The sequence below is a fragment of the Aphelocoma coerulescens genome, chromosome 3 (assembly GCF_041296385.1).
Source record: "Aphelocoma coerulescens isolate FSJ_1873_10779 chromosome 3, UR_Acoe_1.0, whole genome shotgun sequence".
NCBI classification, from domain to species: Eukaryota; Metazoa; Chordata; class Aves; order Passeriformes; family Corvidae; genus Aphelocoma; species Aphelocoma coerulescens.
Window position 1 is genome coordinate 31,992,702 of NC_091016.1, and position 26,282 is coordinate 32,018,983.

The window sequence follows — 26,282 nt, forward strand, 5'->3', positions numbered from 1 at the left end:
GTGGCCTATAGTTAATCAAACTAACACCCCTTCTCTCTGTGTCACAGGCGCAAGAAAGAAGTAGGCACTGTACATCCTTCCTGCTATTCTCTTGCAAATGGAGCCACAGCAGAATTCAAAAGTAGTGCACAGAGGCCAAGTGAATTATGCATTTGGCTCCTCTCAAAAGCCAAGGAAAACTCAAATGCCAGATTTTCTTAAAAGCAAAGCATCTCGTCAGCAAAATGACACTGACTGTCTGTATTGGGGGTAGTGGGGTTTTTCTTTTCAGAAATAGCATCCATTCATCTGTTGTTTTTTTAATTAGAAAAACTGATAAATACAAAACCAATGGGGGAAAACAAATACAAAAATAACAAAGACACATTTATCTGCTAAAGCGAAGTGGCAAAGAGCAGCTGTCCTTTAATGATCACCAGGCACGTGAAATTAATCCACATCTTTATTACAAATTTAAACCAACAAAATAAATTAAATCTCAAATCAGACCAGGAACCCAGGTGGGGAAGGAATAAGCAAAGCTCAGTTTACTTCCAGCCTGGCCAGTCATCTCTGCAAAAATAAGTACCTTTGTCTGCTGCCACCACAATTATTCTCTCATCACCCGTGCTGAAGATGAGATAGGAAAGCCACAGCCCCGCTGGAACAACGGCTGCTTTACGCCAGCGCAGGAGATGAATAGCTCCAATTATACACAGGAGCTATGGATACATGTGGTGTAGAAGTTTAATTTTTACATTTCCATGAAATGCATGCTTTTAAATATAGCATAAGGAACAATAGTGCATTGATCTAGTCCTTCCCCCAAGTCAGTCTTTTCCATTAGTGGGATCCAATCTGGCGCTAGCAAAATTCCCATCAAGTCCAGGGAGATTTGCACGAGGGAATATTGCATTGTTCAGCTACTCGTCCCCCTCCACTAGATCCTGCATGCTGAGGAGACAGAGCAAGGGGATGAGGCACCAAACAAGGCCCAAAGCAAAGGAGTGGCTGCTGGGATCAAGGAAAGGAAGAGAACAGCCTCCTCCTTGCTCCCAGTAGCCCCATCCCACAGACAGAGATCCCCTCCAAAATGTTTCAGGGAGCATGGGGTTCTCTAGGGCTAGCACTGCTTCCACATCTTGTCCTCTACATCTGCAGTCCAGCCTCCCCTCCTGCAAGCCCTCATCCATCCAGGATCAGGGCATTTTTTCCCTGGTGACTGATGACACATTGAATTCACGCTTAGCACAAGTGTATGGGTGGTTTGAACACCATCCTGCCAAGGCTACCACGTGATTTTATTATTTATGAGTTTCTAAGTTCTTAAACACTGGCAAAAGAAGCTTACCAAAGATTTTATATATATATATATACAGATTCCACTTGTGCCTGCAAGTCAGCAGAACATTTAAAAGTACACTATATACATCTCAATTCAGAATCAGCTGTGGTGGGGAAAGGAACAGGATTTGGCTTTATTTTGTGAAAAAATTCCAATGGATTCATGCAAATAGATGGTTTTGGTCTTTGCCAAAAAAAAAAAATAGTAAGGTCACTTTTTCTATAAAAAGGCCTTTAGAATGTACCAGACAAAAGTGTCAGTTTTATAAATCAGTGATTTTAATACACTTAAAAAAAACCCAAACAAGAACAACCTGAAACAACTAAACAGTAGATAACTCCTAAAGGATTTTTTTTTTTTTTTTAAGTTCTCCCAAAGCTTTAGAATCAAGCTCAGGAATTTGTATTTCACTACAAAAGCCTTGAATTTTATTATGGTACAAATGGCAGTTGTAACTTCCCTCTCACTTTTTTTGTGCATAAGGACAGTTCAAGGCAGCAGGACACAGCTGCATATGTAGAGTGAGTGAAGTAATAAGAGGTAGCATTTAGCATCACACGGATCATAAGCCATTCTGATTATCTCATAATTTTCCTTGAGATGAAAATATCCACCGCCCTCAACACACACTTTTTGTGAAGCAGTACCCCCATCTCCTCACCAGAATCAGGGCATCTCATGCTCAGCACAGTAGAAGCACAAAAGAACAAAAAACAACAATTAGAAGCTAATCCCTAGTGGTTCTGGAGGGGCTGCAATCTAAATTGTTAGAAGATAACACCATTACTCCATTTTACAAAAGTGAGGCTGAAAAACAGAGAGATTAAGGGTTTTTACACACTAAGGCATTTCACAGTTATGCTTTCTTCCTTGCTTTGTGTGCCCTGTTTATTTAGATTGCAACTCATCAAAACAGGATTATCTCCCATTTGTGTTTATACCCTGTCCAACACAAAGCAGCCATTAATAACTACACAAGAATTGCTTTTCAGACAGCAATAGCTACAGGTGATTAATAACGATGCAACTCCAGGCATGTCTCTGGCAATACCGTGTTTTCTTTTCTGGGTTACAGAGATTAGCACTTCGAGTCATGATCCACTGATACTCATGTAAACAACCTGCACAGAGAGGGAAGGGAAATGCTACGTCCCTGCTCCTGGAGTGCTGGGAGGGCTCACAAGCTGACAGAAGAGAAAATAAAGACATAGCTCAGAGGAAGTCTCTTTCCAGGAGAAGAATGTGCACACTGATCCTCACTTCTAGACTTATTCATCAGGGATATTAGAAGAGGAGCCACAGGAAGAGCAGAAGGGAAGCTAATACAGAGTTAATAAGTGCAAATTAGCAAAGAAACAGAGAAGACTGCTGATACCCCATTTTTTACAACACATACTTATTTTGTCATCACCAGGGGCTTTTAGCTCCTGTCTTTTACCAGGCTGTTACACTTATCACACATTACCTACACAAAACACCAAAATGTATGCATTTAGTGTCATTTGAACTGTCCTGATGCGTTTAGGGACATTTACACAGGGTTGACAGATAAGCCCTGAGAGCTGCAGAAGGCCCAGCCTTTCTGGGGCAGCTGCTGTAAACCAGCTCTGCTAGGTTTGACTGTCCTTACCCCACAATAGATAAGTGACGTTGAATATCTGCACTTAGAAAGCTGCATCACATCCCCACAGTATCTGGGGCTTGGCTGTGCAGCACATGCCAAGATCTCAGGCAGTGAGCTCACAGAAAATAAAATGCCACCAGGATAAATAAAACTCCAGGATAGTCCATCCAGCCTTGGCCCTGGACCCCCCTATAGGGTCCCAAGGACAGGGGCCTGTACTGAGCAGGCAGCACTTTATAGGGCAACACTTCTGCCAGCCTGGACCCTGCACATGGACCATGCAGTCCACACCACAACCTCCACTGCCAGCCCTGCAACAATTCAAAAGCCTTGGTTTCCTTTAAAATGCACAAAAAGGACCCTCAGAATGAGAGGAATTCCTTCTGTGATGGTCTTGGGGTGCAAAGAAAGCTGCACAAAACAGATATCATTAATCAGATTTAAATGGGTAACTACTCAGGGCACAGAAACGTGTATTACACTCCATTAAGTATCTGGATTGAAAACACTGTAGCATCATCCCTGCTCAAATTCCCAGTCTTTTCACACAGAAAGCTTCAAAAGGGGTGAGATGCAGATATTGATATATATATAAGAACTGAAAATATAGAAAAAGGGAATATATTAAAGAATGATATTTCTTATTTATAACCCAGAGTTCATTTACTTTGAAATCAGGACTTGGGGCAGATACTTCAGCATGAGCACAGCCCTGAGGAATGCTGAAATCAGCCATCAATAACTCTTTTCACAAGACAAGCCTCCCGAGGGCAGAGGGATAATACCAAGCTGGGTGGTAGTTTTTAAGCAGCTGGACACAAATTGGGACTTGTCAGTTGTTATTCCCAGGCACTGCGTGTCAAATTGGAATAACCTGTTGTGCTCTTGCTAATTTTTTTCCATTACTGGCTGCAGAATGCAGAAGAGGCACCTGTTGACTCCTGAATAAGTTTCCCTGTGATGAACAGCTCTTATCAATCATCACCCAATGAGAGATTTCAAAATAATAGGTTTTTTTCATTTTCCCCACAGTGAGAGACATTCAGTGCACACAGCAACCAAGCTGAAATCTGCTTTTCTGACATCTGAGCTCTGCTGAGAAAGTTTCTTCATCAACCAGTTTTGAACTCTTGTTGCATTCCAGGAACCAAGCTTAGGAAGCTGCCTAGAAGCAGCACAGCAGCCACGCTGCACGGGACACTGACAGTGGAAGCACCCGTGGCACATCTCAGCTCCCAGCAGCACTGGGCCTGAGTGGGGGGCCCAGTATTTGAACCAGGTCTATGGCAGCTTGTGACCTGCAGCACAGAAGACAGGAAGGAAGATGGAAAGGCAGTGGGAAGCTCAGAGGGCCACCAAAGTGGTCTGTGGGGAGTGCTGTGCTCCATGTTGTGTGACAGGGCACTGTAGCCAACAGCTCAGCTCATCTCTGCTGACTCAGGGATGCCTTTGACTTAAGCCTTTTTGCAGCTAAAGGCTCCCAAGGACACATGGGGACAAGAAGACAACTCAAGCTCCAGCACTGCCAACGTGCACAACCTCAAGCCCCCCAACACACTCGCCAACAGTCTCATTTTTAGTTACCTGTGCACTTGTCAGAAATGCATCCACTACGATACAGTGGAAACCAAGGCCAGCACCTTCCCCTGTTCAACTCTTGAGGGTCTTTTATCTAGCAACCAACAGTGGGATTTTCCGTCCCTCTTTGCAACCCAAATCTGCTTCCAGCTTTGTCCCTATCTCTCACTCAACACCTCCAAAGCTCCTTCACTGAAAATAGGTTCAGCATCATCCTCCACCATCCTTGAATCTCCCAATTTGCTCTGAGGAAATCCAAGATGGTTCAATAGGCAACTACTAAGGTGATTTTCCCATGTCCACTGTCAGCAGCTCCTCACTGGTGTGCCATATATTTGGCATAAACATCTTAACAAATCCTACAGAACGTGAATTTCCACAATAAGCTGCTTTTAACAATCATCTTTACAACAGACAAGGGTTGCTGCAGCAAACCCTTTCCAAGCCTTGAGTCCCAAGTAAATTGAGGATGCTTTGTCAGTGCAATTTACCCCTTTGAAAACATTTTTGTTGTTCCTATGGTTGACAGAAGAGCAGCACTGACTGTAGACAGACTTAATGGGAAGCAAGAATTGTGACTTCTCTTCCAAGTTTAGTAAATAACTAAAGAATTGTCAAGAGAGCAAAAGATGGCAGAAAACGTGAAGTAGGCTTTAGCACTCTATCCATCCTGAAGTATTATACAGAATACAGCTCCAAAAGGCCAGAAGAACTCTCCACTGACAGTAAAATTTTAAAAAAAAAATATACCTACATAGGTGTGCTGACAGCACACCTATCCCCAACAATGTAGACCCTTCATATTTCCATATTTCCTAAACAGATACTTCTCCTAAGCTGGAAATGCCTCTCTAGTGACTAATTAGGAATTTAGCAATTACATAACTCAAGCTAAAATACAGAAAAATCGCTATATGAGGAACTGCATGTAGTTTGACATCTCTTTTTCAGCTTAAGCAGCCTCCTCCCACACACTCTCTGCTGTGTCCCCTTGGGCACAGGGCTCTGTACCACCTAACTTCCTGAGGGTTGATCCGGTTCATTTAGCTTGCTTTTTACTTCTTTTCCATGTGATGGGGAACACAAATTGAGTACCACTGCATTGGGTAGCTGCTGCCAAAATGATATGGAAAGTGTGGTATTTGTCCTAGCAGATCTTCCCCAGCTGTCCCAGGAGTTCCTGCATCTCTGGCCAGGGATATGTGACTACTGAGCACATGGGGGGTCTCCAACATTGTGAGTTCCCACCCCAGGCTTGGCTTGGTCCAGCTGCTATTTCCCTGCCTACTGCACCTCGGCTCTGCTTCCAAGAGGTGCAGCACAACAACCTACTCCAGTATTTAAAACTGAATTTACACTCCTTTGACCCCACAGCTGGACAGACTCTTGGGAAACTCAAAGGAAGGGTTTTGCTGCAGAAGCAATCCACAGATGGAAACTGCCCAGCAAGGCGGAGAACGTGGACAGCCAGCCACTGATGGATACGTGCTGATCAATCTCTTAGCATGAGCAAATACTTCTATTATTTGTGTAGGTGCAATCTATATCCCTTTGACCCGCTAAGTAAGCTCTGCCAGACAAACACTGAGCTGAAATGAGATTAGGCTAAACAGCCCCTTTGGGTTTAGCAAATAGGAGGAGAATAGCCACTCCCTTTCTTAATCCACCAAAATCTCACATATAAAATATAAGCTCCAATTAAAAAAAAGTCAAGGAAGACAAAATATTATTTGAAAGTTTAAAAAGGCCAAATCACTGAATGCAGCTCACAGTTTGAATACAATTGTTCTGGGTGGTCTGCAAAGCACTGAGCTGGCTGTGCAGAAAGGAGTATTTTAAGAACAAACCAGTGGGGTACCAGAGTGCAGAAAAGATGAATTCATGTTAGAAAAACACTTTGTGAAGTCATACACAGAATGCAAATGTTGAAAAAATAAATAATAGCTTCCCTTACCTATTTATTTTCACTTCTTATGCCAAGGTCATAATTCCTTTTTATGTATTTTGAGGATAAATATTAAGATTAATAGATCATCAACATTACGAAGGCTTCGTCTCTGGGACACAAGGTCATCGGGAAGCCGAGATCTACAGTCACTGTGCACAGTGGTAATAAAAGCAGAGAACTCAACAACTCACTTTCATTTCAGACACAAACAAAATGGTTTTGCATCCCAAATGTGGAAAACAGCTTGATCCCTGCCCTAGAGACCCCAGAAGTTTTAAAGACTCTTGCCAAGGCTTTGTAGACTGGGCTTTCTTTCTGCATTAGCAAGTGCATATGCAGACCAAGTTCATAATGTCGAGTGAAAAACAACCAAATTTAAAAATCTGCCTAGAGGGATTTTTCTTGTCATTGGAGCACAGTCATCACAACTCTAGATAAGGCTTTTTCTCCAAAAACTACCCGACACACCTTTTCCTGTCACTCGTCAGAGCTGTGGCACAGTCCCCAGCAGCAACAGCAGCTACTCTGACCTGGAAACACAGCTCACAATATTCACGTGGGCAAGATGCTGCTGCTGGAGGTGCACACATTTAAGGGCTGTACAAGTGAATACACCAAATACAGAAGGGTGATTTTCCATGGCAGAAGTGTTCCTTTGGTCTGTAGCTTTCAAAATGCTCTGCAAAGCATGTATGCATTTGGCCGCCCATACTGAAGGGAAATAAACACAAGGAAGGGTAAGTCTGTGCAAGGTGACCAAAAAAATAAATACTTAGGAGCCTAGAGTCAGGGTACCTGGTACTAAACACCATGGTGGTCTTCAGTAGACACAGAGTATAAACTCTAAGATAAGAAAGTGCAGATTCTGACCAGAACTGGCATTAGAAATACTGAGGCAGTAAATGAAAACATGAGCTATTGTTTACCCACTCTCATATCAAACCACATCCACTGCTTTTTAAAAACTATGCCCACTTCCAACAGAGCCAGCATCAGCAGCCCAGGCAATGTCCCTCACAGCTACTGACCAAAGGAAGCTCCTGGGGCAATTCTCCTGAGAGATGCACCTGTGTATGCCAAGGCCCAGTTTACATCTACAAGAGCCCAAAGTCCCCTGAATACACTAATTGTCCCTGGAAGCAGTAACAGTTTCACAAAACAGGTAAGGTTGGAAGGGAGCACTGGAGGTCCTCTAGTCCCTCCCCAAGCAGGTCCCCAGAGGACATTATTGAGGATGTGTCCAGACAGCTTTTCAGTATCTCCAGGGAAAGAGACTCCAGTCATCAGCTTCCAGCAAAATAAAAGTTTTAGCAATTAAAACAAACAAACTGGCACAGAGGCTGCAGATGTGATTGAGTCAGAAAATTGGGCTCCCTCTCACAGAAAGTTCCCAAGAGCTGCAAGGAAGGGGCAGGCATGATAGTCTCCAGTTAGTTTCTGACATCTGAATATCCTAATTAAGGACTACTTTCCCAAAACATATGCCAGCTGAATAACCCCTTATTAGAACTGCCATCAATATTAACATCTCTAGGTCCCTTCATAACCAAGTAAATAATCATTGACAAACCACTCAGCAATTACAACCACCAAGTGTTATGTATACAAGAGACACTAACCATCCTCAGGAGCGAGGGATGAGTCAATTTGGGTGGATGGAATGGGAGGGATAGAGGCAAAACAGTGTAATGTCTTCAGCACTTCAGACTGCTAGGTGAATATTTTAACATTGCATCCATCTAGAAAGTGCCACACAAGGGGCACTACAATGTCACCTCATCTTGATAATGACAAAGGAGTGATTGAATATTAACCACGCCAACCACCACGGCTTCTCCAAACACAAACACACCTAAATCTAAGCCTACAGCCAGTCACTCAATTTCTTTCAATAGAGGTCAGTGAAAAGACAGGGATATCGTCTACCTGGTATCTAATAAGAAAACAAATAAAACAGAAAACCCCAAACCCTGCTGTTAAAGTTTGGTCCCAATATAAAGCAATACATGAAGCAGCCTTTGTCTCAAAAAGGCCTTCTTAAGTACAGGGTAGATTTCAGCTTCCCACACTGATGGAAGAAAGAAAAAAGTCAGGACTGAACCACTCAGACTTTGCCAGCCTGAGTCAGAACAGCAAAACAGAAAAGTGACTCCTTGAGAGCTGCACAATGCAACACCCAGCACCCCAGGTCAAGTAATTAGTAGATCAGGAAATTCATCATTTTGGGGCACAGCATACATAAATTGAACTAGACTAGAAATAAATTACCTCAAGAATGGCAAAGCTGCCACTTTAAACAACATTCGGATAAATGGATATAATGCTACAGAGCAGAGACAGATGCCTGGTGATTCCCAAATGATTAATATACCTTCTCTTCTGTATGAAAACACAGGATGTACAAGGCAAGTACACTCTTTTCAGTCATGGAAAGTTTGTTTTGGAACTGCAGAACCTCTTTCCTACTTCTTCACAAATGATACAAGTTCACCTTCAGCAGTACCTCAGCATCTGCTGGAAGTTCTGCCAGCAGAATAGTGAGAGGTGTCCAGCACTTGTTTTTATCTCGATGATGACTCTAAGGAGGCACAGTCACAACTGTCATATTCATAAACCTGTCATACATCATGCACATGACTCATCAGCCATGCACACAGGGTGATAAGAGTTCATCAGGCAGCAAAAGTAAAATGCTCTGTTAGAAAAACAAAAAAACCCCAATGACTTTACATCGAACTTTTCAGGAAACAGAGCTGATGTCCCAGGTCACAAAACAGCCACAATTAACTGACTCATGTGAGTACCATCAAACAGCACCATGAGCAGCCAGGCAATGTATGCCCACACAAGAAATTTTACCTCTATGAGAATCATGCACATCATGACCAACCAAGGTGTTTGCCCATATTGAAGCCAAGAGGACAGCAGGATTCACATGCTGATATTATTAAAAGCATCTATATTATTAATATACACTAAATAACTCTGCACCTATATTTAAATACAGAAACTATAAACAAATAAGACACATATGCACGTGTAAATCTATACGGACACACATACCACACACCAGCCCAGCTAAAACACAAGCACCTCTTTCATTTCTACAATCAGAAGATCAATAAACAGCTTTGCACAGCTTGGTACAGGGTGTAGCTCGTCCACTACCAAAATCTGCTGTTCCTGCACCTAATGCCAGGCTGCACGTTTTCCATGAGGGAATGTGTAAAAAGACAAAAAGTAAGATTAATGCTAAGAATAACATGCTGAGGAAGCTGATAAATTTTAAATGGGAGGCCAGACCAATAACCCCAGGAACTGTAGTAACTGCACTCTGTTTTTTAGCAACCAGATCTAAGTCTGGCCTGGGAAAGTTCAGTCAGTGCATGCAAAGACAGACAGCAAATAAGTGTCCCTGCCCTTATGCATATCTTTGGTCAAATAAAGTGGAAAAAAAAATGCTCCTGCCTTGGTCCTTCAGACATCAGAAGATCATTTTTAACTGAAGCAGAACATACACAACAGAGGTACAAGGCATCCCACCCTATGGCCATACTATAGCCATGAGTCAGCTAGAAATTGTTAAAGCAATTTTGCTGGAAGGCAGAGGGATTTACAAGGCTCTTTGGAGATCACTTTTTTGGAAATATGAAGGTCACAGTTCAGTGTATTCAATGACAGATTGGAAGTGACCAATGAAGTTGCTGAACATCCAGTTGAAGATACAACTGAACTGTTCCCATAACTTTGCCCAAATCAGGGTTTGCAAGACAACAATAATAGAAATGAACAGAGCGAATGGGCACATAGGAATAAAGGAAAACAGCCAGCACAGGACACCTTTAGGGTGTGGGACTGGCAGGCTGTGCCTTTGGTTGAAGGAAAACCATGCTGGACTGGCAGCAAGCCACGAGAAGCAGCAGCCAGAGCCTGTACTACCCACTGCAGGACCCACTGCAGGTGAGAGAGGGGGTGATGCACATGGCTCCATATTGCTTTGGTGCCACCAGCTTGACACAAGCCCTGCAGAACGGGGTATTTCTTCCCAGGCTCACCAGAAGGAGTTACAGCTTCTGGAGTGACCACCAGCAGAGCCAGAAACAGGCCAACAGTAGTAGGGCTGGTGTTTTCCCACAGTTGGCAACCTCTAAATACAGGTAGTGTGTCACTGGAATGCTGCTGAAAACTGGGGTGGGTGAGGAAGATGAATTCAGCGAAAGAGTTTGCCCACTCAAGGGAATATATTACTTTTAACTAGGCATTACTCTTCCCCTCCACCTCTTATTTAGAAAGGGAGATTCTCCAAATAGCCCAGTGACACTAGAGAGAAATAGGAGCACCAACAAACATGGAGAAGTAGGGAGCTCTACCAACAGAGCAGGATCTAGTACAACCCCTTCCATACAGACAGAATGTGCATACATTGTGAACCAGGATGGACAGCACAGGCTGCAGCCACAGGCAAGGAGAGCTGAGTCACACAGGAGCTTTGCATTACAAGTTTACACTTTACTCAGCTTTTCCTATTTGTTTCAGTTTGGTTAAAAAACAAAACCAAACCACAACAAAACAAACAACACAACAAAACCTCACAAAGATCAAATTATTCCAGGATTTTCAGAATCTTCCAGATCCCAAACCACCACAGCTCATTTAGGCCACTCCCATCCAGATACATGGCACACAAGAAATTAAATTTATTCAAAAGTCAACAAGTTGGGGGGAGGAGGGCAGGCAGACAGTGAGGACAACACAGACACCAAAGGCTAAACTTGAAAGGTTTGGACTCTCTCAGGGCAGGGTCTGAGACCCTGTCAGTGCTCCCAGGGAAGTGCCGGCAATATGCCTGGGGCTTCAACACATCTCCAAGCTCACCCTTAAAAGAGCTCACTCTTTGAAAGCAGGTTTTCTCTCATTTCACTGAAGCAATTATATTTATCAGGTATCATGATATTTACCAACTAAATTAGGATTTCTCTTACTTTTCTTGGCCCTCTCTAAATACCAGCTGCATACCTCTCATCCTGAGTGGATGCAGAGAGCCCTTTACAAGAGGGCTTCAGGCTGAAGGAGATAACTTTCTCATAAACTCAAACCCACCACTACAGCACAGCTCTGGTCACTGTAAATTCTTCCACACAAGAATTTGAATACAAATTCAAGAAGCCAGATGTACAGCTGACATTATGAAGCACTGATGGTGGGATAAGAGAGCTCCAACAACAAGGGCACCAGCATTCTTCTAAATTCCCCCACTCATCCCAAGTAGTACAAATGAATTCTTTGGAAAATCAAGACTTCCAGTCCTCAAAATTCACAAATTCTCTAGAAAAGAATTTCTAAGAAATTACATACTTACACATTTTGCTGAGTCATGGCACAACAATTCCTGGGACTCACAGACACAGGGCAGATTTCAGAACAAGCTGAACTTCCTCTCACCCAAACTTCCCCAGGACAGCTGGGTCTCTGCAAGTCACTTTGAAGCATAAGTATTTCCACCTGGACTTAATCATGCTCATTAAGAGAACTGAGAACAAATTAATTCAATGAGATTGAGTTCTGTTGGAACATCTTAATCCCTGGGATTGTCCATTTCATAAAATGATGGACTATTTGCATCATAAAAGCTGACTATACTAAGAAGCTGTGGGATGTTGAATGCTTAAATGATTTTTTTTTTTATGCAGGCTGCAATATGAGAGGAAGGCGAAGTTGCATTCAACAGTATTCAACAATATTCATCAGTATTTACAATTGTTTTTTTACTTTTCTCCCTGCAGTCAAGGCACCACACTGGGGTTTCTAACTCACAAGATGCTGTCCTTTGCTTCTGTAATGCTGGCACAATTATGACATATTTTCCTATATGTTGTTGTAATCCTAACTGGCTGATTTTCACCCTCCCTCTTTTTCCGTTTCTACAACTAGTTCTGGAGTTACAGAAAGTGCATTTCCTGTAATTTCAAGAAAACTTTTCCAAGGCAGTTAGCATTTGCTTTTCCATCTGGATAACACTATCTGCTTGATCTCCCTGAATTCCACACAGCTTTAAAAACTGCTCTTTCCAATGAGCTTTCAGAGTTGAAAGGTGACAATATTCCATGTTACAATGTGCTTTTGGCAGTGTTCAAGGCCAGGTTGGATGGGGCTCTGAGCAACCTGGTCTAGTGGAAGCTGTCCCCACCCCTGGCAGAGAGGTAGAACTAGATGATCTTTAAAGTCCCTTTCAATCCAAACTATTCTGTGATTCTATAATTCCATGAGATGTTTCTGTGTTCTGAAAAGTTTGGGTAACATGCATTTTAAGAAATAAATCTGTAAATCTCATCTAAACTGCCCATCTTTACAGCTATTAACAGTGCAACCATTTCTTAGTTATCACATTTTATTTGTTCCTACCAACATAACAGCATCTATTCTATATTAAACTACAAGGAACTGCTCTCCAGATCAGAATTTTAGTATCTCCTAATACACCTATATACCATTGTACAGTCATTATATATACCACTGTCTATGGTATTCCAGTTGCCTCTTTGAGAGCTGGTATTTACCAGTGGTTTGAAAGAATCCCTTTCCAAATCCCTCACCATTATTCTTGCAACAATAGGTTGTACTCACCAGTCAGGCTGCATTTCTGTAATTGCTTTAAGAATAAGGATTTCTTCCACCAAGTCCTCCTAACTCCCCAGATGCTGAACTTTTGGGACATAATTGTTTTTCAGTCATAAGAACCCAATCCACAGTTGTCCCTGACTGTGTGTTCATATCTACTATGGGATGGGAAATCAGAGAGAAACTTTTAAATGAGCTGCTGTCACCTTCTTCTATAGAGCTGGAGATTTCAGGCGAGGCCGTCCCTTCCACTTTTTGTGATGGCTCATTTGTGAAAGTCAAAGAGTTGTGTAACTGGAAATATTCACTGTGCTTTTTTCACAGTGATCATAAAACATGAGACAACCCTTAAATGACAGGCTGACATTTTAGCTTGCCTTGTATTTGCAGATGGAGATAGACCCCCTAAAAAGAGATGTTTATTACTTGCTTTGCAACACTCTTGCAAACTCTTACTAACAACTTTTGTGCTATGAATTCTAAATTCCATCTTGAATTTCATTTTAAGAGATATTTTGAGTAAACAGGAGAGGTCATGACTTGGTGTTCACATTGACCAAAGCTGTGTACCACTTCCCAGGGAGACAGCTTTTCCAAGCTTCTGAGCTTCTCCTTCCTCAACACCATTTCCCCAGTCTCCCTATCTGCACAGGCCCAAATGCTGAACAGCAAAACTGAAGCAAAATGTTGAGGTTCAGCTCTAGAAAGCTCAACACAGTTCACTGCACAAGGCTCTGTCTCCCCCTGTTCTGTGGATATAATTTGATAAATCCTGGGATTTCAAGTGCATGTGAAGAAACAACCCCACAGAACGTAACTTAGGCTGTGGTTTCACAGGCATTTCAAGTCAATATAAAGTTGCCCTGATGGTGAAAGCAGAGTTCTGAGCCTCACGTAACTCACATACTCCTGCCCTCCACCCTGCTTTTGTTCCACAGCCATAAGGTGATGGGATGAGTCCAGATCAGAGCTCTAATCTAGCAGAAAACAAATTCCTCTCTTTTTAGAGTTAGTGCTCATTTGGATTGGCAAATCACTGCATTCCTCATCTAATCTGACCTTTAGAAAAAGTATTTGTTAACTCTAAATTCATCTCTTCAGATTTATATTGTGCTGTTCAGCCCTTTTAACACAGCAGCACCAGCACTCTGGCAGGAACCCTCCCTGTCCGTGCTGCTGTTCCACTTCTGCAACAGAGCCAAGTGGCATCCAACACAAGGCACAATTTGCCCTCATCCAGGTGCAGGCATAGGACAGGCACAAACTGACCCAGGGCTCTGCTGCCCAAGAAGGAGATATCTGGGCATTCCCTTTGGCAGATGCCCACCCTTCCCACCACACTGCTGGGCAGCAGCAAGGCATCAGACCAGCTCACAGACACTCCCAGGGCAGGCAGCTGGAAGGACAAGAGTCCTCTTCTTCCTTCCCCACGCTCCCTCAGCCATGGGAAGAGTAAACCCCCACCCTATGGCATCAGCTGGAGTACAGCCTCTACCAAGAAGAGGAAGCCAAATTTCAGATTTGATGGTATTTAGGAGATTCAGAACTGTACCTGTATGCCCCAGACAGAGCTCTGAGATCACTGCAGGGGCCAGAGCCATGTGCCATCCCCACCAGCAAAACTGGAATTGTAAAGCAATGAACAATTAAGGTGAAAAATGTTCATCCACAGAAGACTCAGAAGGTTCACATATATATGTGAACACAAGAAAGCCTTAATAGTGACAAAAGCCAGTTGTTTGTGCTCCTCTGCAATAAGGCAATGGTTTTCACAATGCTATTCAGCTCCCTCTGCATACAGTACAGGGAATCCTTTCCCAACATTTAGGTGCAGTTGAAGGCTAATCAAGATCTCATAAGTTACCAGGTCTCTTACTGTTATTGAATTTCCTTCCATCTCTTATCTTGAGTAGCTATTACGATTCCAGGTATTCAAGTGAACGTCATTCAGAAAAGATAAGGTAATGATCCATTGATATAGGACTGTAGTATTTAGATTTCAGCATATCCAGCTCCCTGTTTATGTTATTAAGTGTGATAGAAAAAAGGGGGTTTGAATTACCCTGTATTTCCTTCTCAGATGGTGTACAGAATAGAAATTACTCAGCAGATGTCATCTATCCCTCTTCAGCAACAGAGAGGAGACTTGTCAGGGTAATTTTCCCTGGTTTCCTCAGGAATGCAAATTTTGCAGGGTTCTCCCCAAAATGCCTCCATTAACATGTCCATTATAGCCCTTTGAAAGGAGAGATGAAACAACTCATATCTGTTTGACTAAGCTTTGAAACAAAAAAATTCTTTTAGAGACAAGGTTCTCTAGACCTTAAGGGAGGAATCTCATTCCTCCACCCTCCTCTCCAATATTAAATTAATTTTAATAGAGGACTTAGACCTGTAAACCTATGTTCTTTAGTACATCTCCTGCAAAACTTATACAACCTGATAAATCTATGCCAGCTGATAACAAACATTTCCTTTAACATTCAGAACTTCTCAGAAGATGCTGTGCTTTGCCACACAATCATTACTTGACTTCCAGTAAACCTAACTATTCAGGGATACAGTCACATTAATTAAACTCTGTGTTGAAATGAGCCTTCCCTTAAATGTTGGTATGTGTTCAAATGGCACAAGAAATTCTCAAGGTTCACGTGACTGATTTATAGTCACCAATACAAAAAAGCAGTTCTAGCATGGGCACACCAAGAATTTCCCAAAGAAATGTGAGGAAAAAATGGTTCTTCAAACAAAAAAAAACCTACATAGGAGGGATAAGTCAACCTAGCAGATTGGTGGGGAGACGCCTTGTCCTCCATCCTGTCACTCCTGCCTCTCTCCAGGATGCGGGGCTCTTCCTCCTCCCACACCTCCTCCTCCCGCTCCTCCTCCTCCTCCTGCAGAGCTCTGAAAATCATGAGACTCACTTCAACTTTACTCCAGGAGAAAACACCAATTTTTTTTTCTGTCTGGTTAATAAAATGCATCAACACCCAGGCAAATGTGGCAAGCACCAGAGCTGGCTGGGGGCAAAGGGACCTTTAGGTGGCAGTGGACAGAGCACCCACCCTGGGCCATGTGGTGCCAGCAGGGTGCCAGGATGCTCTCCCAGATCAGCAACCTGAGCTGGCTCAGGGAATGGGTCAGAAAGGGCCAGGAACAGAGTAGAGAAACTGCTACATCACCTTGAGTAAGCAACTTTCATCCCAACCCTCCACTTAGTGTGCAGCAGATGAGCACTCACAGGTCCCTGGCTGTGGTCATTCAGGATATTCCTGCCCCTCTCTGGACTGGCACCAACCAGCTGCACAGCCAGCAAAAAGGAAAAGGTAACTGTATTTCAGATGGAATAAAGTGAGAAGCCCAGTATCTTCACCTTAAAACTCTGAGGATCTGGATTTAAGCTGAAAGGTCAGAAAATTAGGTTTCAGTTTTCACACTTAATGTGCGGCCAAGGTCTGTAGGGTCAGCAGGCAAAACATGAAACGTCCTATCTTCTTAATGACAGAGCACCACTGCCTGAAGCTCCTAGAAATAATACACACTCTCAAGATCAGCAGGAAGAGACAGACCACACTATTCAAAATACAGACTGGAAGTCCCTCAGCTTTAATGCTATAGTAGCAAAATATGTGCAAAAGCACATTTTGGTCATAAACATAACTACAACCTTAGGCCTTATTTAAAAATGAGGCTGTCAAATGCACCCTTTCTTTGAAAAAATCAGCTGTACACCTACTGATGGATGGGATGGGATGGGATGGGATGGGATGGGATGGGATGGGATGGGATGGGATGGGATGGGATGGGATGGGATGGGATGGGATGGGGGCAGTCAATGAAAGAAGGCAATAACTTCTTTTTCAAAGTAATGTAGAGTTGCACTGGACATTGAAATGATGTTCTGGAAAAGGGCTCATCCCCCACCTGTGTATTTAACCCCTGGTTTGCTGTGTTCTGCATTCAGCAGCACAGCAGAGAGGAACCAGCAGCCTACCAGCTCCACCCATGGTCACCAGCTCCTCCTGTGGCCACCTGCCCTTGCCCACGAGTGACACAGACCATGCTGCATCTCCAGGCTCCACACCTGAAATGAAGGCAAACCTGGGCGTGCGGCGAAATCAGCTCGGCTCCATGGCACTCTGCTGCGAGTGTGTTTGGTGGTATGCAATCCCTCCACTGAACAGGAGTCACAGCACACCACTATACCTGACACAGGCAAGCTGAGAAAAGCCAAACAAATGAAAAGGCCCCAAGAAGCTGAGAGGATTAGGGAGTAAAAATCAAAACTACTGATCCGATACATTTGAAAATCCCTTAATGATCATACCAACCCATGTTAAATCAATTCCTATTTTGAGACCTATACCATTACATCCATTCCTACCAATTTAAGTCTTTGACACAATTTCTTTCAGACTGTAAACTGAAACAAGCATGCAAGCCTCAGTCCTAACCAATAATTAGTAAAATCCCCATTCTCCAGATCTTTAAAGTCTTTTTAAGTGCCCCAGCTATTAAGAGATGTATCACAACTCTGATGGCAAAAGCAGAAACCTTAGAGTTCCTTCTTAACACAAAGCTCTTGAAAAAAACCAGTTTATTTTTTACACAGTATTTATCGATTTATTGCAATGTAGCAGAAGGTTCTGAATGGCCTGACCAGCTTTACACGCTTTGCTGAATTTTGAAATGAAAGCAAGAAAACATTTGCTTAAGTCAACAACGTAAGTCACCAGTTTAAAGGTTAACACTTGATTGTGCAGCACAAGAAACAGACATTTTATCTTCCCAGTTCAAGGACTCCCGGATTTCTGAACAGCAGAACATGAATGCTGCAACAGGCCAGGTTGCAGCACACTTTGGAGATACAAACAGAACAGGGTGCAGCACAGAGGCCTCAGAGTGTCGCTTGGGCAGAGAGCAGCTCAGGCCCAGCTGTCCCCACACACTGGCACGCCAGCAGCCAGCTGGGAGACACCGCTGGGCCATCACCCATCCTGTCCTGGCAGCAACTTTTTAACACACAGAACACTCGCACTGACACCAGCACCATTGTGATTCATGTGGGGCAGCTGCTGTAAAGCTTCCAGAGCTCCTCTTCCAGCCAGGAGACATCAAAGCCAAGCCCAGCACCCTCACCAAGATCCCATTCAACCAACAGAAAACCACAGGGAAGACGGAAGTACTGCACTGATGCGAGTACAGCTGTCCCAGATAAGGGAAATACAGAAATAAATAAGGTCCTTATCTACTGTGGCAAGAAAAAGGCAGGCTCAGGGGAATGGGTGGGAGAGGGAGAAAAGCAAAAACTGTACCTAGAGAAGAAAGAAAATCTGAAATTAAATGCGGCATGCACTCCTAATTAATGCACTTTTAGTGTGAAAATTAATTTCAAAATCCCAAAAGTGAGTTAAGACGTCAGCTTAGACACTGGTCAAACCAACAGCTACTCTCTGTTCCTCCTAAACAGTGGCATGGGCCTGCTCCTTGCAGCCAAAGCATGTGTACCAGGGATGCCTGGGGAAGGACCCATCAGAGCTCAGGTGCCACTGTACAGACAGTGACAAAAAGAATTTTCATCAAAAATGAGTCTGGAAATCAAAGGGAGCAATTCTGAGCCAAAATGTCAGACTGAATCCATTAAAAAAAGGTGATTGCTGTAGCTGAGCTGTGTTGTCATACATTGCTTACGTTTGTTTTAATTTTAAACTAAGTGTCAGCCCAAGGTTTGTTACACAAACATATGGCACCGGTATTACATTCTACCTTCTATTTATAGAAAGTGCTGTGGCGGCCCAGGCAGCACAGAGATGCCATAATGTTAACAACATTTATTATTAGTATGACAAAAGAACAGAAATAAGTTGGTAGAAATCGTGACTTAAAAGTTTAGGGGACTGACTGGAACAGGGTGTCAAACTGTGGAGATATTAGCTAAAATTCTTCCAGTATTAATACTCACACAGTCCCCAGGCTGCCAAATATTTAGTTATATAAATACACCCTCGAAAAGGTAATTTGTTTAAAACTCAAGCCCTGAAAACTGATTAGCACATTTAATGCTAGCCCGATTAACACAGATATGCCCTCAGCTGGGTGATGGGAGCATTGAGGCAGAAGTCCGCATTCCTGTGAGTGAAGAGGAACAAAGCTTTTGGGACAAAGGGTAAACCTTAATTATGCCTTTTTATTACCCAAACTGCCATTTCCTCCTTACCCCAAACAAGCCAGGAAGGCTAATGGCACATTCACATAGCCCCATAAGCGATGTGATTGATAAATGCCAGTACTAGATTTTTTCCACTCCAGCTGTTACAGTAGAAGCAGCAAAGGTTTGATTATCCAGCCTCAGAAAAGAGAAAAGGAAAAGAAAAGAAAAGAAAAGAAAAGAAAAGAAAAGAAAAGAAAAGAAAAGAAAAGAAAAGAAAAGAAAAGAAAAGAAAAGAAAAGAAAAGAAAAGAAAAGAAAAGAAAAGAAAAGAAAAGAAAAGAAAAGAGAGAAAAGGAGCAGGATACAGTACACCCCTGACATTCCCGAACCTTCTGGAAGCGTTTATTAACTTTGGCCACCGACCAGCGACGGCTGCAGGAGTGGACTGGAGTGGCAGTGCAAACTGGTTAATCTGTAGCTAGACATATCTGTGATTGGGGGGGTGGTGGTGTTTAACAAGAAATACTCTTGGCCTGGCAGCCAGGGCTTCAGCACTTGGAAGGGTTACTGGGCTTTTTTTTTTTGCTTTTTTTTTTTTTCCAAAAAATTTTATTGGGAGAACTACAAAACATTTACAGTACAAAGTTTACAGTCTCACATAATTTGTAGTGAACTGACTCCCGAAAAATATATTACAACTCAAGTTGACTTATCCTTTAGTTACATTCAAAACATACTTCTGTTAAAGTAGTCCAAAAGAGTACATAGTGCTCAATCTGTACCTATGTACAAACAAAACTAAGCTACTGCTCATTCATCCACCGTCCAGGAAAGTTTTGGAAAACTCCCAACTTTCTACATTAGGAAAAAAAAAAATTACAGGTTTTGGAATTCAATAAACAAGATATGTTCCTGTATTATAGAAAGTTTCAGATCCAAAGATGGCCTCTGTTCTTATAAAATAGAGTGGTGAAATTTTGCTGTACTTTATTAAAACCCATCCCTACATTCAAATTATCTCAAGCATTAAGAAAAATACTTATTTGGTTGAGAGATATTTAAGGCAAGCATGGACCCTAAAGAAGGCACTGTGAGACATAATACTGGGACCCCCAATTATTGCTACATATTTTGAGCTATATCACAGTGTGATTCGTGGAGTTAGGCAACAAAAATACTTTTTGGTTATTTTAAACAAGTCTGAATTAGATTTGCCACTTTGAAGTCTGATTGCTAAGTCAGTCTTTTTTTCTTTTTTTTTTCTCTCATTTTTCAACTCGGACGGGCTACAACCATTTACATTCTAAAAAAACCCATAGAAATTCTGCAAACTACTTCCACAGCATCGAGACCGATTTCTATAAAGAAACCATGCAATCTTTCAGATTTACGTAAACAAAGAAAGAAATTAATGAAATAAATATTACATACAATCTCTTAAATTAAGAATTTTACTCATTTACAATAAAATAACCAAGTGAAGTTACAAAAAGGCATATATTACTGTGAAAAGAACACACTCCACATTTTGCCGATTAATAATGAAAATCATAATTTAAACATAATAAAAGAATATATATCTATTGCTTTTCATCATACCCGATAAATACAGTATGAACAAATTACCAATGTATACTTTTCACAAGATAATAAATAAGTTAAATAGTTTCATATTGAGTTGTGTGCAGTGACTCATTCATGCAATCAACTCAAAACAGCTAAAAAAAATTTAAAAAAAATCAGCAGTTATTCTCCAACAATTACGAACTAAACTCAGTTGAGTGCTTCCAAATAAAGCAACAACAAAAATTGTTCTAAGCCAAACATCCACTAAGTGGTGGCAATGGAACCAATATTAAACTTTGGAATGAAGGTTTTAGCATTTGTTATAATAATAATATATAGATATATATAAAAAAAGAAGGTTGTTATCAAGGCATATTCTTGGCAGGATGTTGGATTTTTCTTTTTTTTTTTTCCTAAAAAAAAAAAGCTTATAGGTTTAGTATGTTCTGTGTTTTTATTTGAACTGGATTGAAAGACAAACTAGTTTGTAACTTTTTTTTCTGTGTGTCTGCAGGATTGGAGGAGCTGGGCTGGCAGACCGGCGCTCCCCGGATTGTTTGTTGCTTTCTGGTGCTGTCTTTTCTAATGCTGGTTGTTTTTTTTTTTTTTTCGAACACAGATGGAATGGCTGCTGCTGGTGCGTATCATAACTTGTCTCCAAAGAACGACAACAACAAAAAAACCCCGAAACAAAAATCCCCTTCTTCCAAGGTCTCTCTATAAAAATAGGTTTGTTCAGTTCGTGTCATTTGCCCTTTTGCAAAATGCTTTGTTTCTCGTTTTGTTCAGCTCTCGGTGTATAGACAGATAGATATATAAAAAAAAAAACCAAAAACAACAACCCAAAAATAGAGAGGAAGGAGAGGTTTCGCTTTCTTCGCTCGGTAACTTACTTGCAGGGCCGCCGCGGGGCCCCCCGGCCGCTGCCCCGTCCTCCCTCAGTCGTCGGAGATGGAGAGACGGCTGAAGATGGGCAGGCGGCGGCCCGAGTCCAGGCTGGGCGACTCGGAGCCGCTGAGCGAGCCGGAGCTGAGGGAGCCGCTCAGGTAACTCTCCCGGTCGGAGAGCGAGTCCGGCGGGCTGGGCGGCGCGTCGAAGACGGGCGACTCGGAGAGGCGGCGGAGGGGCTGGAAGCTGAAGGGCGGCGAGGCGGGGGGCGGCGGGCAGGCCCCGCCGGGCGGCGGCGGCGGCTGCTGCTGGCAGCGGTAATAGGCGGCGGCGGCGGCGGCCGCGGCGGCGGCAGCAGCGAAGTTCTGGGTGTGCAGGGCGAGGGGGGCGATGAGGCTGCCCAGCTCCTGCCCCGAGAAGGCGAAAGCGTTGTTGGCGCACGGCGGCGAGAGCAGCTCCTCGCAGTAGGAAGCGGAGGCGGGCGGCGGCGGCGTGCGCGAACCGCCGGGGCTCTCCAGCAGGGCGGCGTCCAGGCGGCCACCGGGCGGCGGCGGCGGCGGGGCGGTGCCGTGGGGGTGCGGGGGGTGATGGTGGTGGTGGTGGGCGGAGAAGCCGGAGAAGCTCAGGCTGTGGTGCAGCTTGGGCCGCTCGCCGCCGCCGCCGCGCGGGTGCCCGAAGCCGCCGCCGCCCAGCGGGTGGTCGCGGGGGGCGAAGGCGCGGAGGTCGCCGGTGCTGCCGGCGGGGTGCGGGGGCGCGTGGTGCGGGTGGTGGTGCGGCCCGGCCGCGGCGGCGGGCGGGGGGGCGGCTGTGCCCCCGCCGGGCGCCGGGCGGCGCTCGTCGGCGTTGTGGATGAAGTGGCAGCGCGGGCCGTAGGGGCAGAAGCCGATGGTGTGGAAGGTGCGGCAGAGCTCGGTCTTGTACTTGGGGTGGCGGGTGAGGCTGCGCAGCTCGTGGAAGCCGTGGGCGAACTGGCACTTTTCGCCGTACTTGCAGGCACCGCTCTCCTCGAAGGGGCGGCACAGCTCTGTCTTGTAGCGCGTCGAGTTGATGGGGGCCCCGCCGCCGCCGCCGGAGCCGCTCCCCTTGCCGGCCGCCTGCTGCTGCTGCTGCAGCTGCTGCATGAGGTGCTGGCTACGCTCGCCGTTCTCGCTGAAGGAGCGGTCCCGGAACTTGTTCTCCTTGTTAAGCAAGGCCGTGGGGCTGCTGCTGCCGCCGCCTCCGCCGGAGCCCGTCTCCTTCAGATTGCCGAACGAGGAGGAGGAGGAGGATGACGATGAGGAGGAGGATGTGGAAGAAGAGCTGGAGCCGGTAGGGCTGGGGAACTTGGAGCCGCCGGCCAGCGCCGTCAGGTTGCTGGTCGAGTGCCGCCGCAGGAAGCCCGGCGCGAAGCTGGAGCTGGGAGGGGTCACCGGGGTCCCCACGGCTTTCTTGTCCAGCATGCTGCTGAGGTTGGTCAGGGACTTCTCCGTCTGCCGGGGCGGGGAGAGGAGAAGGGGTGGGGGAGACAGCGGGAGAGAGAAAGGGTATTGCGGGTGACCGCCTGCCCACGGGCACGGCTCCCCACGCAGCACCGCCGGGCGCGCCGCGGGAGTCGGGGTGGGGGTCGCGCCGCCCGACCGCCCCGCAAATCGGGTCTGCCGCCAGCGCTGGCGGAGCAGGGCAGAGCCGGGGAGAAGCCCCCGCGCCGGCTCTGCTGCATCTGCAACTTTTTCAGAAGTTCCTCCTGGCAGCGCAACACGCGGGCAGGGGCTGCAAGGCGGCCCGGCTCCCCCGCGGCTGCAGGACCAGCCCGCCCCGAACGCGGCCGCCGGGAGACCACAGGGCGGCATTCTGGGGCTCGCAGCCTTGCGTCAGCCGCTGTCCCCGGCCGGCTGTCAGACCGCGACCCGCCCGCAGAGCCCGGCCCGGCACGGGCCTCCCACCCCGCCGCGCTGCCCCGGCAGCCCGGAGCGTCGCTCTGCACACGGCGGCAGCGGCAGACCGCGTCCCGCCCGGGCAAACGCGCTCTTCCCTACCTTGCACAAGAAGTCAATGTCGTAGAAGGCAGATAAAAGTGTCGTCGACATTTCTAGATCCTGTAATGGTCGGATATACAGGAAGGACCGAAAGATCCCGCTCTCCTCGGAGGGTTTGGAAAAGCCACGACTAGATAGGAGAGGGCCGTCTGCTTGAGATCCGAAACGGTCCCGACTCCTTCTGGGCGGGACGGCGGGTGCCGGGCCGAGGCGGCGACGGCGGCAGCTGCACAGCAGCGGACGAACTGCGGGAACTCGGCGGCTCCCCGCGCCGCTCCCATATAAACGCGGCCGCCGATGGGTCGCGGGGGGCGGTGCCCCTCTCTGCCCGCCCCGCGCCGCCCGCCGGGCCCGCCCCACTCCTGCCCGCCGGCCGGGCCGCCCCTAGTCTTACAGAGGGCGCTGGCAGCGGCGGCGGGGCAGGTTGGCGGGGAGTGCCTGTTGCTGCCGTGAGCCCCTGGTATCCCGGAGCGGGGTGCGCCCGCAGGGCGGGCGGGACGAGGCGGAGGGAGCGGGGAGCCAGCCGAGGCAGCGCTCACGGCGCCCTACGGGCTCGACCCCTGTGGAAAGCCTATCTGCGCACCAAAGACCCACCGCCCCCGCCTTGCCACGGCCCCCGCCAGTGGGTCGGGAGCTGCCCGCGCACGGCGGCCGCGTCTCCGGGCGGGCGGGCGGCGGCTGCCCCGAGCAGAGGATGCGCGCGGCCGCGGGAGAGGCACGGCAGCGCCGGGGACGCTTCTTCTCCCCCGCCCCGCCGAAAATAAACTTTTGCCACGTAATTGCTTGAAACAAAGGTCGGGACTGCGCTGCCCCTGTGCGGCTGGCAGGACGGGGCCGGACACAGGCTGCGCGCCCCGCCGCTTCTCCCTTCTTTTCGGGGACCTCGGTTTGGTGCTTACTTTTTTTCTTTCTGGAGTTTGGGAGAGGTTGGCGGGCAGGTGTGAAGGTGAGGTGGCGTTAACCTCGCACCGGCCTGGCTGATAACCGACCCCCACCTAACCCTGTCTGCATCGCTCTTCCGCGCCCCTCACCCCTCCCACGTCTCCCTCCTACGCTCAGCCCCTTCCATCTTCATCCCCGCCAAGGTCCTGTGACCCATCCACTCCGCCGGCCGCCGCCCCAGGTGCCCCCTGCAGGGTGCCCCCCACCGCCGGGCCGCGGGCGAAGGCAGCGGCTGGTCCCTGCGGCGGGGCTCTCTCCCGGCACGGAGCCCGCCGCTGGCCAAGGCGGGCCGGGAGCCCCCGTGAAAAACACCCCCACCCCCCCGCGCCGATAAGGCCGCGCAAACACGACGTGGGAACGGCGGCGGCGGCTTTTCTGCACCCCCGTCCCCTCCCGCGTTTGCTCGGCCCCGGGACAAATGGGAAGGAGAACAGAGACGGACAGAAGTGTAAAGTTTTATGGCTGCTAAAGCCAGCAGAGGCGTTTGATCCTCTTTAGCCTCCGAGCCGGGATGGCAGGCCCGCGAAATCCAAGGGAGCAAACCCGACCACGTCAGCAGGAGCGCGGCGCTGTGAAAACACATTTGCAAAGGAAAGACCTCGGGTGGGGGACGGGGGTAGCCAGAGCCCCCGCTGCCCAGCGGCTCACGCGCGCCTTTCCTTGCTCCCCTCCTCCGCCCCCCCACGCCGCAGGCGGGACCCCGCCACTGCCCCGAGCCGTCACCCACGGCCGGACGAGCCCGGAAACGGGGATCGAAATCCAGGAAAGACGAGGAGCTGGGCGGCTGAAAGCCCAAACCTCGCTCCCTCCCGTGTGCCGGCAGTTCCCTGGGGCCCGTCCCCCGCTCGGCGAGCGCTGCTGGACTCGGCCGGGCAGGCTCCTGGCCCCGCTCCCGGCCCCGCTCCCCATTCCCAGCCCCTCCCGCTGCCCGCGCGGCTGGCGGGGATGTAGCGCCCCCTAGCGGCCCCCGGGCCTGCCGGTAGCCGGCTCCTCCGCCCAGCGGTGCCGGGACACATCCCACGTTCCTGCTTTTCCCCTCCTCCCGCCTTGCCGGGGGCAGACAGCTCCCGTCCCGGCGACAGGCGCTGCCCCGCACACGGGGAGCCGCCGGAGCGCAGGGCTGCAGCCATTACGTGCATCGCTTCCCCTAACCTTCTCTGGGGCCGGTCGGAGTCGCCTCCGCACTGACCCGAGTTCAAACTCTTCCTCCTCCCACACAACTCTGCGATGGAAACATCACCTCGGAGCTGATCCTGCCCGCCAGCCAACCGAGGAAACAGTTTACTGTGACAATCATGCACGGATCAATATGTCAACGCCATTGGGAGGAATACTTTGATAAACTGACTTTGATCAAACACAAGGCCGATAAGTGCTCTGGCATCAGGTTTTGCTAACTCTCTCCTGCAATCGCTGCTCAGGGTTTAAAGGTTCTTCATTGAGTAGTTACACAGTAACCCATCATCAGCACCGTGTGGTGAAATATATGTGTACTGATATAATTCTTATTTGCTCTCTTATTATAAACTCAAGCGGGATGACAGAGGTTCCAGTTGCATCTTAAAGCCACAATAAGGAAGACTTGAGTTTTCAAGCTGTTTGGTAACTGATTAACAAGTCCTCAAGGCT

At 46.8% G+C, this 26,282-nt stretch overlaps 1 protein-coding gene across 1 annotated transcript; it reads right to left on the bottom strand.

Annotated features, from left to right (window-relative positions):
* Nucleotides 1–19,259: 19,259 nt before the first annotated feature.
* ZFP36L2 (ZFP36 ring finger protein like 2) lies at nucleotides 19,260–23,963 on the bottom strand. Its single transcript, XM_069009703.1, has 2 exons — nucleotides 23,712–23,963; nucleotides 19,260–23,165 (listed from the first exon to the last, which is right to left on the bottom strand). The coding sequence occupies exons 1-2, from the start codon at nucleotides 23,760–23,762 to the stop codon at nucleotides 21,747–21,749; spliced, it is 1,470 nt and encodes a 489-aa protein (XP_068865804.1). The 5' UTR covers nucleotides 23,763–23,963; the 3' UTR covers nucleotides 19,260–21,746.
* Nucleotides 23,964–26,282: the final 2,319 nt, after the last annotated feature.

What these genes read in the sequence shown, in the direction of transcription:
- ZFP36L2 (XM_069009703.1), bottom strand. Translation starts at nt 23,762, where the DNA reads ATGTCGACGACACTTTTATCTGCCTTCTACGACATTGACTTCTTGTGC. An exon ending in ACATTGACTTCTTGTGCAAG is followed by an intron (nt 23,166 to 23,711) that starts GTAGGGAAGAGC and finishes CCGCCCCGGCAG; the next exon opens with ACGGAGAAGTCCCTGACCAA.